The 18,032-nt window shown below is 40.9% G+C and overlaps 1 protein-coding gene across 1 annotated transcript; it reads left to right on the forward strand.

Moving 5' to 3' along the window:
* Positions 1–1,950: 1,950 nt before the first annotated feature.
* Positions 1,951–6,457, forward strand: LOC137352826 (probable G-protein coupled receptor 139). The gene is made up of 3 exons (XM_068018681.1): positions 1,951–1,956; positions 3,911–3,992; positions 5,547–6,457. Exons 1-3 carry the CDS (start codon positions 1,951–1,953, stop codon positions 6,455–6,457), a joined length of 999 nt encoding a protein of 332 aa, XP_067874782.1.
* Positions 6,458–18,032: the final 11,575 nt, after the last annotated feature.

An 18,032-nucleotide genomic window follows, 5' to 3' on the forward strand; every position in this document is an offset into this window, starting at 1 on the left:
TGTTAGCCTTTATTGCAAAAGGAGTTGAGTACAAGAGTAGCAACAACTTGCTTTAATTGTCTCGAACCTTGGGTAAGCCGCACCTGGAGTACTATGTCCAGTTTTGGTCCCCTTACCTTAGGAAGGATATTATTGACATTAAGTGAGAGCAACGAAGGTTCACCAGACTTGTTTCAGGATGGCGGGACTGTCCTATGAAGAGAGATTTGGCAAACTGGTCCTGTATTCTTCAGAGTTTCGAAGAAGAAGAGGCGATCTCAATGAAACATTCAAGTTATTGAAGTTGATAGATAAGGGAGATTCAGGTAAGATGTTTCCATAGTTGGGGAGTCCAGAACCCGGAGACACAATTTCCATTAAGGGGAAGCCACTTGGGACCGAGAGGAAGATACATTTCTTTACTGAGAGGGTTGTGAATCTTTGGAATTCACTACCCCAGTGGAAGCTCAATCATTGAGTACGTTTAAAGCAGAAGTTAACAGATTTCTAAATACCAGTGACATAAAATATACGGGGCTAGTGTGGGAAAAATACATTGAAATGGATGAACAGCCATGATCGAATTGAATGGCAGAGCAGGCTCGATGGGCAGAATGCCATATGCCTGGTCGTATGCTCCTGTGTTCCTATTTGATAAGGGCATATGATATTTAACTGATTTGAGTTTTTATGAAGAAACAGAGTTGATTGATGAGGGCACTGACGCTGATGTGGTGTATATGGAATTCCAAAAGGGGTTTGTTAATGTGCCAAATATCAGGCTTGTCAGCAATGTTGAATCTTGTAAAATAAACAAAAATGATAGTGGTGGCATGGATGCGAAGTTGGCTGATCGAAAGAATAGAGAATGTAATGGTCAGTGGCTTTGTTACGGCCTTGAGGAAGCGGTGGAATGGGATTCCATAGGGTCGGTATAAGGACCACTGTTTATTTTGATCTGTATTAATGACCTAGTTCTGGGTGTGCAGGACACAACTTTAATGTTTGCAGGTGACACAAAACTTGGAAATATTGTGCACTGTGTGGAGAGTGATCGAATTCAAGAGGACATAGACAGTTTTGTGGAATGGGCGGACAAGTTGCTGATGATACTTAAGGCAGAGCAGTATGAACTGATGCATTTTGGAGAGACAAAATAAGATAAGGGTACTATACTGAAGGGGGTCGCTGAATAAAGGGATGTGGAGGAAGGCGTGGCATATGTATACAAGTTTCTGAATGTGGCAGAAATTGCTTAACACTGCATAAGGGATCATGGGATTCATAAATAGGGGTATAGGCTACAAAAGCAAGCAAGTTATTGTGAACATTTATAAAACACCTGTTCGAGCTTAACTGAAGTACTGTGTCCAATTCTGGGCAACGCACTTCAGAAAGGATGTGACAGTTTTGGAGAGGGTGCAGAAATGTTTTAATGCAATGTGTCGAGGGATGCGAGACTACAGTTACCTGGATAGATTGGAGAAGCTGGGGCTGCTCTCCTTAGAGAAGGTCGAGAGGAGACCTGATGATGGTACGAAAAGTCACGAGGTCTCTGAGCATGTTGATACAAAGGAATATTTCAAATTGGCGGTCGAGTCGAGAACGAGAGGGCACAGCCTTAAGTTGAATGACAAAATAACCAAAGGCGACATGAAGACAAACTTTATTAGGCATATGGTGGTTAGGGCCTGGAATGCACTACCTGAGTGTATGGTGGAGGCAGGTTCACTCGTGGCTTTCAAAACGGATTTGGATATTTATCCGAAGGGAAACATATTGCCAGGCTACGAGAACAAATGCAGGGAAATGGGGCAAGCTGATTTGATCTTGCAGTGAGCCCGTCTTCTATGTTCCAGCCATTCTATCATTCCAGGTAGAACTGCAGCGGGTAGAATGATGGAGAAAAGTGGAAGTGCAGCAGGTTACAAGGAGATGGGCAAGCATATCTGCAGCACATAGAATGGTAAGATGTCGGTAGAACTCCCGCAGGTCGACTGATAAAGGACATGTAGAACTGCAACAGATGGATTAGTGAGGGACTGGCAAAACTGCAGTTAATAGAGGTATGAAAGACAGGTCGATCTACAGCATGAAGAATGACGAGGCACCGAGTAAATTGCAGTTGGTTGAGCGGTAGGACTGCAATTGGAAGGCTGATAAAAAGACATGAGAGTACGATTTTGGTCAAGAATTTCTCTACGCCAGAAGATAATCTGTCAGATATGTCCTTCAGTATTCGGCCAGCTGGCTCAGGTGGCACTACCACAAGATCTTGGTGTTGCACATTGAGATCCTTCTCCCAGAATACATTATTCACTTTTCAACCCCCATTACTTCTTCCTACTGGTGTTCAACATTGAGGAGTAGTGTTTCATAAGCGAGGAGGATTGTTGCCCATGTTCCACCTGAAACCAAAAGATTCATGCTTTCCAGAGTAAACAGTGAGCCGTCTTAGGGCTAATGCCACTGTCTGTTCGCCAATGTATCACCATTTCTGCTGCGTCTGTACTGCCAATGGGAGAGGACATAACCACCGTAAGGTAATGTAGGTGACTAGGTATACAACCAGGTGTTTGATTGACTAGTCTGTGGAACACCTCTACCAATTTTAGCATCAGTTCTCAGATGTTTGCAACTGAACAGCTAAAACACTTAGGACAGCTATTAAGAGACAGCCACCGTGGCTTATAGAAATCACAGATGGACAATAGTTTACATTCCGTGAAACATAGTAATGCATCAGTTAAACTTGGACAACAATCCGGCAACTTCATGGTGAGCCTATTGATGAAAGTAATACATTCCACATTTAATTAGCTTTTTAAACGAATTTAAATTCGCACGTGTTGGGATTTAAAATCACGTTCCCAAGATGAATAGACTAGCTGTATGGATTACCAAGACATAGATAAAACTTTTCCAAGAAATATATGCTTGATAAAAAAATTGTTTGTTGAATGGACTGTAACAAATACCCTTTATCATGCGTTCTTGCTAATTGTTTCTCTGGAGTTTTCACTCTGCTATAACTAAGGGCTGATTTGAGCTATTCAGCACACTTACACAACCTGTACATTATTTTCAGCACCACAAACATCGTTGCTCCAACAGGAAATGCAATATCCAGCAATCTTTCAGATAGAGCGCATCTACTACCCTCTTCTTGCGGTGTTTGGTCTCCCTGGTAAGGCCCTCAATCGAGTTAATCAATATTTGAATCAATATGACTGCACTTGCTCTTGCTGCCTGTCTCGTACAGAGACATACATTTCTTCACTCGTTCGACAGTCATATTCGTTAGGATTATGCAAATATAATTTATTTATGCTATTTTACTGTTGCTCGATTTCTGTTAAAGCTTCATCAAAAGGGAAAATTTCCCAGTGGTGCCTTGCTTGTAGGGTATACAAACTCCCGCCGAAAATAGACATTATCCTCGGATCAGAAAGACATATTGATTGGATTTTTTGACTTCCTCATTGTCTTGTTGGAACTCAATGTTATACACATGTCCTGAGGGGAACAAGTGCTATTCTTGTTTTATTCGTTCACGGGATGTGGGGGTCTCTGGCTAGGTCAGCATTTATTGCCCATCCCTAATTGTTCATGAGAAGGTGGTGGTGGATTGCTTTCTTGAACCTCTGCACTCCATGTGGCGTAGGTACACCCACAGTGCTTTTAGGAAGAGAGTTTCAGTGTTTTAACCCAGTGACAGTGAAGGAATAACGATACGGTTGCAAGTCAAGATGCTATGTGACTTGGAGGGGAAGTTCCCATTCATCTGTTGCCCTTGTCCTTATAGGTGGCAGAGGTCGTGGGTTTGTAAGGTGCTGTCAAAGGGGTCTTGATGCGCTGCTGCAATACATCTTGTAGATTAATATGTAGTTCAATACCTTCATTATGACAATTTCATTTCATTTTATGACAGTCCATTCTGGTGCCATCCTCAAATTTTCACTGGTGCGACCTGAAAGAATTTCACTCAAATCCATTCTTGTATTTGACGGATTGTATTGACCTGCAGATACTTGATTTGGGCATGGGATGCCCCAGATTAAAATGTCTTATCGTGATTATGTACATTCTGACTTATGGGTGGAATATCTGCCCCACAGATAGGGCACCACTATTATTCACTGCTTACAATTATGCTCATTGATATCAAGCATTCTGTGGCATGTAATGAAGAAGCCTGCATCGGATGTATAGCTATTAATGAGGGTAATTTTGGATTTGTGCGATAATGTAAAGGTGTGCGGGAATCAGCCGAATCTGATAAGTTTCCCGAGTCCATAGGAAATATTTGATGTTTGTATGTGAACAACACTGCTATCCCTTGCAAGTTATAATACTGCTTCTATTCAGAACAGAAATGTCACATGATATTGGTGCAGAACTTTGTTCATATTGTTTCCCAGGGGTTCGCATCATTACTCCATTGAATTTCGGTCTGCTGATTTGGAGAAGCCCGCAATAGTGATAACCTTCGTGTTTAAGATCTCAGTTATCAATGGGATATGAGACGTTATATTTTTGGCAGATGGCAAGATCGGGATTGGGAGGGGGAAAGAATTTATAATTAAGTGTTTTCTGACTGCATACGTGACCAGGAGTTGTTGTTAATTTATAATTGGATTGAAAGGACTTCTTGCATTTCACTCATATCTCATTACCAAAGCATTGTTCCGCTCACGCCCGGTGTTATATTCTGTTTTAAATTCTCTCAGATCGTCCTTGATTATGAAGTTTTACTCATCTCCATGTAGCAATATCTTAATTCATTATTGAATTTCATTTATTATAATCTCTACTGTAACTCTCAGTTTATTGTTCATAGACTTTGTCTTTCTTCCACTAATTTAATCTATTACTTCTTCAATGATTTTTTTGTTTTGTTGTTTCACATACAGCACCGTCAAATTAAACATATCCTTAATTTTTGCTTTATATTTACAATATGGGAATTTATTAATTCAACACGTATTATGATTTTCATTCCTCCCCCTCCACCCTGTAATACTCAATTCGTTGATGCGTTTTGTTATGTATTAATGTTAACTATTTTGCAGACTTCTTCCAATAAGATTCATTTCAATTTTCATTTCAGTTTCTTAATATTCTAATTACTGATCAATGTTTTTGAAATAAGCTTCCCCTTATTGTAATTTCGCATTTGTTATTAAAACATTGTTTTATTTTTCCCCTTCACTAAATCTTTCAACTCACTGAAATGTCTAATTTTCCTTTTGAACCTTTTTTGCTTTGTTTTAGACGTTATTTTATACATTCAATGATTTATGTTCTACCGCATCTGCAACTTATGTAAATACATGTTCGGTGGATGACATTGAATTCAGCCATGCTTAATTAGCAGAACACATCCATTCCTCTGCTTTCTTTTTAAAATATTTTAACTATTACGTTAACAATGCAATGAATCACACAGAACAGTGGTAAATAAGAAGGGCAACTCGGGTAATGGCGAAAATCACAATAGTTTCCATATGATGTTCAGCTCCCAGGTTTTGGGAACTTTAACTTTCATGCGTTTTCTTCCATTGCAGTTAATTTGGTGGCGATTGTGATCCTTTCCCGAGGAAAGTGCGGTCTTTCCAAATGCATCACTCGCTACCTGGTTGCCATGGCAGCTGCAGATTTTGCAGTGATTATCACTGATGTAATAATGCATCGGATTAACAATATGTATTTTCCCGTTAGTTTCTTGTTCCTCACTCCCGTGTGCTCTCTCAGACATGTCATGTATATTGTGTCCCTTGACTGTTCAGTTTGGTTCACAGTTGCTTTCACCTTTGATCGCTTTATAGCAATTTGTTGTCACAAGCTCAAACCAAAATATTGCACCCAGCGAACAGCGACTGTGGTTATATCAGTTGTGTGTGTGGTGAGTTTCTTGCGAAGCATTCCTGGTTTCATTGTGTACAAGCCTTTATTTGTCATTAGCAATGTCTCATGGTATTGTGTCGGTAAATCAGACTACTGGACTTCAACGTTCTGGAGGGCATACGAGTGCATCGACAGTATTTTAACCCCTGTATTACCAATCTTATTTATCTTACTGTTTAATGCTCTCACTGTCAAGAATATTATCGCAGCAAATAGAGCACGCAAGGGATTGCGGAGCAAAAGTGAGAATCAGAATGATACAGAGATGGAAAACTGGAGAAAATCTATATTTCTGTTATTTGCTCTATCAGCGAATTTTGTGCTGTTATGGATGACGTATCTTGTGCATTCCTTAAGATGGCAATTGGAAAACTTTAATTATCAAAACAAGTATTTGAATAATCCTGTGTACATCACCCAGCAGTTCGGGTTTATGCTGCAGGTTCTCAGTTCCTCCACAAACACGTGTATTTATGGACTGACACAAAAAAAATTCAGAGAGGAGCTGAAGAAAGGGATAAAATATCTCTTCACACTCAATGGGAAATTAGTTCATACCTGTACAATATGACAAAGTCTTACTTTATAATTCGTTTTGTTCTTTGCCACAAAGCTCTGTTTGCATTTGGTTGTTGTTATTATTATTAGATACTAAGCTTGTGACTCTTTGTGCCTATTAATTTCGTGGGCAAAGGTATTGCCTGCATGTTCTGCTATTAAAAGACTGCATACTGCTTCAGGCAAGGATGTGCAGTGACCATTTGACTGTCGTGAAATTTCCTACTTTAATCAGGTCGGTTGAACTGTGATTGAATAGAAGTAAACAAGAAATTCCCTTAGTCATACAACGAGGTGTGCTCTACTAAAAATTTTATTTAGTATCAAAAAATAACCAAGCACATTGAAAACGGCTGATAAAATTAAATAAAAAAGGAAGCACCACGCAATGCCTATCAGTTTAAGGAGGCAACCTAAGATGTCATCGACATGATATATTGGTATTCAGGAAACACCAGGTCGTGACTCGTGTATTTTTACTTTCAGATCCAATTGCTCCTCTACCCTATTTAGATTCATATAATTTTTTCAAGCAAAATGAATGGGAAACAATACCTGCGCCGAAAAATGGAGAATAGTTTATGCTTGACATGCAAATTGGTCCTTGGCTGGCCACGAGCAAGGGACAGTACCACTTATCCTGGGCGTCCCTTCCAATTTCCTTTCCTTCTTCAGAGGGCGGTGTCATATCTTTTACTGCATTGCTCCTTATTTTTATAGCATCATAATTGCAGTGCCAGTATGTGTTTTTTTGAATATTGCCCTGTCATCACGGCAGTTGTTAACTTGTATTCTTTTCAATTAGTGCATACTTCTTCATGCTTTATACCTTCAGGAAGTTTAGCAATGAAATAAATCATTCTTTAATATTAAGATATCTAACAAGTATATTACAAGTAGGTCTCCAAGCAAATTGATGACCTGTCTATAAAATGTTACTTCCTGTTCTCATGTTTCTTCGCCATTTGTGTAAATTGCTTCCCAATGACAATCCCCATGTCTACCTTCATATTGGGTACTGTCTTTCTAAATGTGTCATGTTGAAATTACGGCGTCTCACCATTGGCAGCACAATAGCACCAGGACTGTGAAATTCGGCGACTGCAGTAAGCATTTCACGATGCCTATATTCGAGCAAAACGCCTTTCGTAATGGTGGAAGCATCTGAGAGGGAACATGATAGAGGTATATAAAATTATGAGAGGCATAGATACGGTAGATAGCCAGAGTCTGTATCCCATGGTAGGGTTGACTAAAACTAGAGGGCATATATTTAAGGTGAGAGGGAGGAGGTTTAAAGAGTATCAAAGGGGTAGATTTCTCTCACAAAGAATAGTGGGCATCTGGAATGAGCTGCCTGAGAAAGTGGTGGAGGCAGGAACAGTAGCGCCATTTAAGAGGCATCTGGACAGGTACTTGAATGAGCAAGGCAGGGAGGGATATGGAATTAATGCAGGCAGGTGGGATTAGTGTAGATAGGCATTATGGTCGCCATGGAGGCGGTGGGCTGAAGGACCTGTTTTTATGCTGTGCGACTCTATGACTCTATGAATCTAATCCCCTTGCGCCTTGATGAGTGCAACTCTGAATGCATGCAACATTTTCGAAATCATGCTGGACAAAGAAGCACAATTGAACTGCACCCTTTAAACAACCTTACACATTCTCTCCTTTCCTCACTGGCGCTCAGTGTACCAGCTAAAAAATGTACTGCACCAAATTGCTCAGGACCCTAGGACAGCACTTTCCAAACCAGGGACCTCTGCCAGCTAGAAAGGCAAGCACAGCGGACATTTGGGAACACCACCACCTGCAAGTTCGCCTGTAAGGCACACACCATTCTGACTTGGAATCGCATCACCGATCTTACACTCTCACTGGATTGAAGACATGAAAGTCCCTTTCTGATTACACTAAGGGTGCAACTACACCAGAATGACTACAAGGGTTCAAAAACGCGACTCACCTGCACCTTCGCTGGTCAATGAGGGATTTGCAACATCTACTGGCCCTGCCAGCAACGCTCATATCCAACGAACAAATAAACATAAAATCAGGATTCGGGCATTTGTTTTCTTTTCTGTTGGTCCTTTTCAAAATTTGTGTGTGGATGTCTGAGAGGCCTGACTGTGTCGGCCGTGTTGTTTCTGCAGTAATGTGATTCAACTTCCACAGTTGTAAATTGGCGTAAAACTGTCAGTCGGTTTGACACTGGCCGTTTATCACCACTGGCCGTTTATCACCACTGACCAACATCTACCAGAGAACCTGGGACTAGGGTGGAGAATGGCGTGGTCAAGCAAGGACTGTGTACGGGACCAAACCAGGCTGCGATGCCTCCAATCAGCACCAGAGAGAACCATGAAACTGGGATCCAGCAAGGAGACCAGAAGTCCAGGAACGAAGGGCAGAAACTGTTTAAAATTTGATCCAGATAAGAGAACATTGATCTTTCTCACTCTTTTATCAATTTAATGACTCACTGAAGGTTGACCTGGGACTTCAGGACAGCATTAACATGCTGGTGGAATAGACGAACACCTGACTGATGAAAGTAAATGTATGGAACTAGGGAAATGATACATTTTAGAAGTAATAACGTGGACAGTCAATATCAAATGATGAATGCAATTCAAAAGGGGGTGCAGGATCAGAGACCCAGGGTTATATGTGCACAAATCATTGAAGGTGGCAGAGCAGGTTGACAAAGAGCTTAATAAGGCTTACAAGATACAGGGATTTATAAGTAAAGCCTTAGAGTACAAAAGCAAGGAAGTTATGGCGAATCATTCAAAACACTGGTTCAACTTCAACTGGAGTATTGTGTCCAATTCTGGGTGCCACACCTTCGGAAGAATGTGAAGGCTTTAGAGAGTGTTACCCGGAATGAAGGGCTTCAGTTATGTGGGTAGATTGGCGAAGCTTGTGTTGTTGTCCTTCGTCAGAAAATGGCGAGAGGATACTTGATAGAGGCATTCAAACCCATTAAGCTTCTGCAGAGATAGGGAGAAACATTTTCCATTGGCGTAAGGGTCGAGAACCAGAGGACACATATCAATGGTGTGACAAAAGAAGCAACAGCGGCATGAGGGAAAACATCACTCCGACATTATTCGTCTGGAAATCAATGCACTGCCTGATAGTGTAGTGGAGGCAGATTCAATCATGGATTTCATGGAAGATTGGATCAAGAGGATCAAGTTTCAGTAGGGAACATTTAGTAGACAGTGAACAGAGTACCATAAGATTTAGCTTGGCTAGAGAAAATGAGAAGGAACAAACCAGAGTAAAACAAAAAAAAATGAGGGAGGGCAAATTTTAAAGGGGCGAGAACGGATCTGGAGCAAGTAAATGGGAATAAAAAATACGTAATGAACAGAAGGCTCCCCTCTGAGAGGAAATAGCTCGGGTACATTCCAGCTACATACCCACGAGAGACAATTTATGACAACAAATACAAAGCTCCCAGGATGGTGGGAGAGATAAAGTAAGATGCAGCAGAAAAATTGCGTTGGTGAGAGATTGCAAATTGAAAATATAGGTGAGAATCAGGCTTAAATGAGTCATCGAATAATTTGCAGCATAGAGGGAGGCCATTCGGTCCATTCAGTCCATGCCGATTCGCCATGGAGCAATCCAGGCAGTCTCAGACTGCCGTTCGCACCCCACAGGTCTGTAAATTTATTCCCTTCAGGCAATTTCAATTTGAAATTATTCATTGGCTCCACTTTCACCACCATCATGGGTTGTAAGATTCAAGTCATTACCACTAGTTCCATAATAAAGTTTTTTCCTCACATTTTTCCTGCATCTCTTGCCCAAATCCTTCAATCTGTGCCTCCTAGTTGTAGCACAATCAGTTAATGGGAACAGTTTTTCCTTGTCTAACTTATTTACGCTGTCATAGTCTTGTTCACCGCTATTAAATCTCACCCTAATCTCCTTTGCTCTCGGAAGAACAAGCCCAGCTTTTCCAACCTAAACTTGTTAAAAAAATCACAGGAACTATTCTGGTAATCTCCTCTGCTCCCTTTTATGGATACTCAGATCCTTCTTAAATTGTGGTGATGCAGTGCTCTGGTTGGGGCACAACCAATGCTTTGTAAAAGTTCAGCAAAACGTGCCCTGCTTTGGTATTCTATAGCTCTATGAAGGGACCCAAGATCCAAAATGCTTTCTACTCTGTCAACAGCTCCTGTCACCTTCAAATTTTGATCTCCATCACCCCAGGTCCGTCTGCTCCGCCACACTATTTAGAACTGCGCCATTAGAACCATATTTCCCCTCCCTATCAAATCAACCAAAATAAGTCATCTCACACGTGTCTGTATTAAGTTGCATTTGCCGCTTCTCTGCCCATTCGATCAACCTATCTATGTTCTGTTGCAGGTGGTTCATATCATCCTCACTGTTTGCCAATCCACTAAATTTGGTCTCATCTTCACATTTTGAAATTCTACTCCGTCTTAGTAGATCCAATTATTTATATATAACAAAAAACATTGGTTCTGTTTTCCCCTTGGTGAACACGATGTTTCCCATCCTCTAGTCTGAAAACAACCATTTTCACGACTCGCTGTTTTCGTTCCTGAGGCCATTTTTTTCTGCTATTGGACACTGACATCCAATTCCATTTGGCTCGCTCTTGTTAGCCAGTCTTTTACGTGATGCTTTATTAAATGCTTTCTTAAAATCCATAAATATAACATCTACCACATTCCCAAAATAAAAAAAAAATCAATTAGATTAGTCAAGCATGATCTACTTTTACAAATCTGTGTTGCCTATCCGTAATTAATTCAAAACTCTCCCAGTGCCTGCTGATTTTTATCCCCTGATTATGGTTTCTAAAACATTACCCACCACAGATGTTAAATTAAAATATTGCGAATTGAGTTGCTGTGACACTCTTTGCACCCTTTCCTGAATAAGTGTTTCTCATTTGCCACTCGCCAATAATTTGACACCTCCCACCTATCGAGGAAAGTTGTAAAGATTATGGCAAGCACCTCAGCTCTTTCCATCCAGATTTCCTTTATCAACCTGCGATTCAAGCCATCCGGGCCAGGCGACTTATCTACCCGCAGCATAACCAGCCTTTTCAGTCCCACCTCCCTCTCAAATTTCATCCTATCCATTGCCTTTGCTTCTACAGATATTTTGTACGTTTCCGCTTCCTTCGAAAATACCAATGCAAATTGCGCATTAAGTGTTCCAGCCTTGCCCTGCATGTCGCAGCATATATTACACTCGTTGTAATAGACCCCACTCCACAGCTTACTATCAGCTTACTATTTGCATGCTGTTAGACGATCCGGGTGGCACAGTGGTGCAGTGGTTAGCACCGCAGCCTCACAGCTTTGGGGGCCCGGATTAGATTCTGGGTACTGGCTGTGTGGAGTTTGCAGGTTCTCTCTCTGACGGCGTGGGTTTTTGCCGGGTGCTCCGGTTTCCTCCCACAGCCAAAGACTTGCAGGTGATAGGTAAATTGGCCGTTGCAAATTGCTGCTAGTGTCGGTAGGTGGTAGGGAATATGGGATTACTGTAGGGTTAGTATAGATGGCTGGTTGTTGGTCGGCACAGACTCGGTGGTCCGAAGGGCCTGTTTCAGTGCTGTTTCTCGAAAATAAAAAAAATTGGGTTCCCTTTTACGTTGACTGCCATTTAATTATCGAGACTATGAATATAGCAAGTTCAGATGCGAAGTGAGAAACGAAATAAAAATGGCAGAAAAAAGAGTATGGGAAGAGACAGAAGCTAACACAAAAAAAATGAATGTAGAAGTCTTCTATCAGCATATAAATAGTGAAAGGGAGGAGTGGGGCCGATTAGTGTCCAAAAAGGTGAATTATGCATGGAGGCAGAGGGTGTGGTGGAGGTATGAAATGATAACTCTGAATCTGTCTGATAAGGAAGATGATGCCGCCAAAGTCATAGTGAAAGAGGCAGTAGTTGTAACAATAGATGTTCTAAAATTGATTTTTAAAAATGTGTTAGAGATGCTGGCTGGACATAAAACTCGTACATCACAAGGACCAGAGCAGATGCATCCGAGGATACTCAGAGAGGTCATGGTGGAAATTGCGGATATACTGGCCATAATCTTCCATCCCTCCTTAGATTCAGAGCTGGTGCTGATGACTGTAATATCACACACTTGTTCACAACATGAGTTAAGAGTAAACACAACATTTATATGGCAGTCAGTTTACCCTCAGTGGTAGGCATGCTTTTGCAAACGATAATAGGGACAAAATTAACAGTTGCTTGGACAAATGTGGATTAATTAAGGAAATTCACAAAAGATCAGAGAACAGGCTATTTTAGATCTAGTATTATGTAATGAGAAAAAGTTAATTAATAATCTTACTGTGAAATAATCTTTAGGGAGGAGTGACTATAATATGATAGAATTTTTCATTATGTTGGAAAGTGAGGCAGTTGAATTTGAAGCCAGGGTGTTAAATTTGAACAAAAGAAATTAAATAGGTATGAGGGGAAAATTGGCTGAGGTGGATTGGGAAAATACATTACAAGAAATGACGGAACGTAGGCAATGGATTTTCTTTAAATAATTATTAAAAAGTTTACAGCAACTATGCATTCATTCAAGGCACACAAACACCCAAAAGAAAAGACAGTCGATCGTGGCTAACAAAAGAAGTTAAGGATTTATAAGATTAAAAGAAAAGGCCTATAAAGATACCAGATTTAGTAGTAAACCTGAGGATTGGGTGGTATTTAGACTACAACAAAGGAGGACCAAGCAGATGATAAAGAAAGGGAGAAAAGAATATGAATGCAAATTAGCAAATCAACATAAAAACGGACTGTAAAAGCTTCTATCGATACGGGAAAAGGAAACGCTTGTCTAAGACAAATGTGGTCCATTATTGGCAGAGTCAGGAGAATTTATAATGAAGAATAGAACAATGGCAGAGAAGCTAAATGATTACTTTGAGACTGTCTTCACTGAGGAAGATACAATAAATCTCCCAGAATTTTTAGATCCAAAGGATTAAGGAGAATGATGAATTGAAGGTAATTACTATTCGTAAGCAGCTTGTATTGGAGAAACTAATGGAGGTGGAGCTAAATAATTCTCTGGGGCCGGATATTCTGCATCCCAGAGTGTTGCAAAAGATAGCTTTGGAGTTAGTGAATGCATTGGCGATCATCTTCCAAACTGTTATAGATTCTGGAACGGTTTCTGCACATTGGAAGGTAGCAAATGTCACCCCACTGTTTAAAAAGGGAGGGAAAGAGAAAACAGATAATTACATACCTGTCAGCTTTACATCAGGAGTCGGGAAAATGCTGGAATCTATGCTAAAGGATACGAAAAATGGACACTTGGTTAATAATGATATGATTGGGCATGATGAACATAGAGTTATGAATAGCAAATCATGTTTGACGAACTTATTGGAGTTGTGTGAGCATTTTACAAGCAGAGTTGATAAAGGAGAATCAGTGGACGCAGTGTATTTCGATTTTCAGTCGGCCTTTGACAATGCACCCCGCAGAAAGTTGGTTAGTGGAGTGAAAGCACATGATAGAGGAAGTAATATACTATATATATGGAACAAATGTAATATTTCCAAGTTAGTGGATGCCACAACACTAGGTAAGAATGTGGGTTGTAAGCAAGATGAAAGCGGCTTCAGGTGAATCTGGACAGGCTAGCTAAATGGGCAAGAGCATGGCAGATGGAATATAATGTGGAAACATGCGACGTTATTCGTTTTGGTAGGAGGAACAAATGTGCAGAGTATTTCAGTAATTGTAAGACATTGGAAAGCGTAGATGTACAAAGGGACCTGGGTGTCCTCTTCAATAAGTCAAAGAATGCTAATATGCAGGTGGAATAAATCATTAGGAAGGCGAATGTTCTGTTAGCCTTCATTGCAAGAAGATTGGAGTACAGGAGTAGCAACGTCTCGCTTTAATTGTCTCGAACCTTGGGTAAGCCGTACCTGGAGTATTATGTTCAGTTTTGGTCCCCGTGCCTTGGGCAGGATATTATTGACATAAAGAAAGTGCAACAAAGGTTCACCAGACTTGTTCCCGGGATGGTAGGACTGTCCTACGAAGAGAGATGGGGCAAACAGGCTTTTATTCTTTAGAGTTTCGAAGAATAAGAGGTGATATCAATGAAACATGCAAGTTATTAAACGTGATAGATAGGGTAGATTCAGGTAAGGTGTTTCCATGGTTGGGGAGTCCAGAACCAGGGGACACAATTTCAATGAAGGGGAAGTCACTTGGGACCGAGATGAAGATACATTTCTTTACTCAGAGGGTTGTGAATCTTTGGAATTCTCTACCCCGAGGGCCGTGGAAGCTCAATCATTGAGTACGTTTAAAGCAGTTATTGGGAGATTTCTAAGTACCAGTGACAGAAAATATACGGGGCTAGTGTGGGAAAATACATTGAAATAGATGAACAACCATGATCGTATTGAATGGTGGAGCAGGCTCGATGGGCTGAATGCCATACTCGGGCCGTATATTCCTGTGTTCCTATTTGATAATGGCATTACATGTTTAACTAATTTGAGTTTTGATGAAGAAACAGGGATGGTTGATGAGGGCACTGAGGCTGATGTGGTGTATGTGGAATTCCAAAAGGCATTTGTTAAAATGCCAAATATCAGGCTTGTCAGCAATGTTGAACCTCATAAAATAAAAAGGGATACTGGTGGCATGGATGCGAAGTTGGCTGATCGAAAGAAAACAGAATGTAATGCTAAATGGTGTGTTACAGCCTTGAGGAAGCTATGGAATGGGATTCCATAGGGTCGGTATAAGGACTACAGTTTACTTTGATTTGCATTAATAACGTAGTTCTGGGTGTGCAGGACACAATTTCAATGTTTGCAGGTGACACAAAACTTGGAAATATTGTGTACTGTGAGGCGAGTGATCGAATTCAAGAGGACATAGACAGTTTGTGGAATGGGCGGACAAGTTACTGATGATATTTAATACAGAGCAGTATGAACTGATACATTTTGGTGCAGAGACAAAATAAGATAAGGGTACAATTCTGAAGGGGGTCGTTGAATAAAGGGATGTGGCGGGAGACGTGGTATATGTATACAAGTTTCTGAATGTGGTGGAAATTGTTTAACACTGCATAAGGGATTATGGAATTTATAAATAGGGATACAGTGTACAAAAGCAAGCAAGTTATGGTGAACATATATAAAACACCAGTTCGAGCTTAACTGAAGTACTGTGTCCAATTCTGGGCACCAAAGTTAGAAAGGATGTGACAGCATTAGAGAGTGTGCAAAAATGTTGTAAATGAATGTGTTGAGGGATGCGGGGCTACAGGTACCTGGATTTATTGGAGAAGCGGGGGCTGCTCTCTTTAGAGAAGGTCGAGAGGAGATCTGATGATGGTACGAAAAGTCACGAGGTTTTTGAACATGTTGATACGAAGAAATATTTCCCATTGGCGGGTGAATCAAGAACGAGAGTGCACAGCCTTAAGATGAATGGCAAAATAACCAAAGGCGACATGAAGACAAAGATTTTATGTATATGGTGGTTAGGATCCGAAATGCACTGCCTGAGTGCATGATGGAGGCAGATTCAATCGTGGCTTTCAAAATGGATTTGGATATTTATCCGAAAGGAAACATTTTGCCAGACTACGAGGACAAATGAAGGAGAATGGGGCTAGCTGAGTTGATCTTGCAGAGAGCCAGCCAGTATCCTCCTTCTGTGTTGCACCCATTCTATCATTCTAGGTAGAACTGCAGCGGGTAGAATGATGGAGAACAGTGGAAGTGTAGCAGATTGCATGGAGATGGACAAGCATATCTGCAGCAGATAGAATGGCAAGATACAAGGAGAACCCGCGGAGTTCGACTGATAAAGGAAATGCAGAAGTCCAACAGACGGTGGAACTGTGGTTCATAGACGGATGAAAGACAGGTCAATCTACAGCATGTAGAATGATGAGGCACAGAGAGAACTGCAGCTGGTTGAGTGATAGGACTGATGAAAGGACATGTGAGAACGATTTTGGTCATGAATTTCTCTACACCCGCCAGAGGATAATCTGTCAGATATGTCCTTCAGTATTCGGACAGCTTGCTCAGTGTTGGTACTACCACAAGATCTTGGTGTTGCACATTGAGGACCATCACTCAGAATACATTATGCAATTTTCTACCCCATTACTTCTTCCTACTTGTGTTCAACATTGAGGAGTCCTGTTTCATAAGCGAGGAGGAATCTTGCCCATGTTCCACCTGAAGCCGAGATTTAATGGTTACTGGAGTAAGCATTAAGCCGTCTCACGGCTAATGCCACTGTTTGTTCGCCAATGCATCAACATTTCTGCTGGGTCTTTTCTGCCAGTGGGATAGGAAATAACCACCATAAGGTAATGTTGGCGACTAGCTATACGGTCAGGTGCATTTAACAATGCAATGAATTGCACAGAAGATGAGTAAATAAGCAGGGAAACTCAGGGCTTGGTGAATAACACAATAGTTTCCATATGATGTTCAGCTCCCAGGTTTTGGTATCTTTAACTTCCAAGTCTGTGGAACACCTCTACCAATTTTAGCATCAGTTCTCAGATGTTTGCAACTGAATGGCTAAAAGACTTAGGAGAGCTGTTAAGAGACAGCCACCGTGGCTTATAGAATTCACGTATGGACAATAGTTTTCATTCCGTGAAACACAGCAATGCATCAGTTAGGCTTGGACAACAATCCGGCAACATCATGGTGAGCTTATTGATAAAAGCAATGCATTCCACATTTAATTCGCTTTTTAAACAAATTTAAATTCGCACATGTTGGGATTTAAAATCACGTTGCCAAGATGAATAGACCAGTTGTATGGATTACCAAGACATAGATAAAACTCTTCAAAGGAATGTACATTTGACAAACCAATTGTTTGTTTAATAGACTGTAACAAATACCCCTTATCATGCTTTCTCGCTAATTGTTTCTCTGGAGTGTTCCCTCTGCTATAACTAACGGCTGATTTGAGATATTCAACACACTTACTCAACCTGACCACTGTTTTCAGCACCACAAACATCGTTGTTTCAACGGAAAATGAAATATCCAGCAATTTTTCAGGTAGAACGCATTTACTACCCGCTTCTTGCGGTGTTTGGTCTCCCCGGTAAGGCCCTCAATCGAGTTACTCAATATTTTAATCAACATATGACTGCACTTGCTCTTGCTGCCTGTCCCGTACGGAAGCACGCTTTTTTCACTAGTTCTATAGTCATGTTCATTAGGATTATGCAAGTATAATTTATTTATATGATTTCACTGTTGACTCGATGCGTTATATCAAAATGGCGATTTTTCCAGTGGTGCCTTGCTTGTAGGGTATACAAACTCCCACCGAAAGCAGACATTAACCTCGGATCAGAAAGACATATTTGCTGGATTCAGTGACTTCATAATTGTCTTGTTGGAACTCAATGTTGTACACATGTAATGCGGGGCACAAGTGCGATTCTTGTTTTATTCGTTCATGGGATGTGGGCGTCGCTGGCTAGGTCAGCATTTATTGCCCACCCCTAATTGTTCATGAGAAGGTGGTGG

This window comes from Heterodontus francisci, chromosome 39 (genome assembly GCF_036365525.1).
Source record: "Heterodontus francisci isolate sHetFra1 chromosome 39, sHetFra1.hap1, whole genome shotgun sequence".
NCBI lineage: Eukaryota > Metazoa > Chordata > Chondrichthyes > Heterodontiformes > Heterodontidae > Heterodontus > Heterodontus francisci.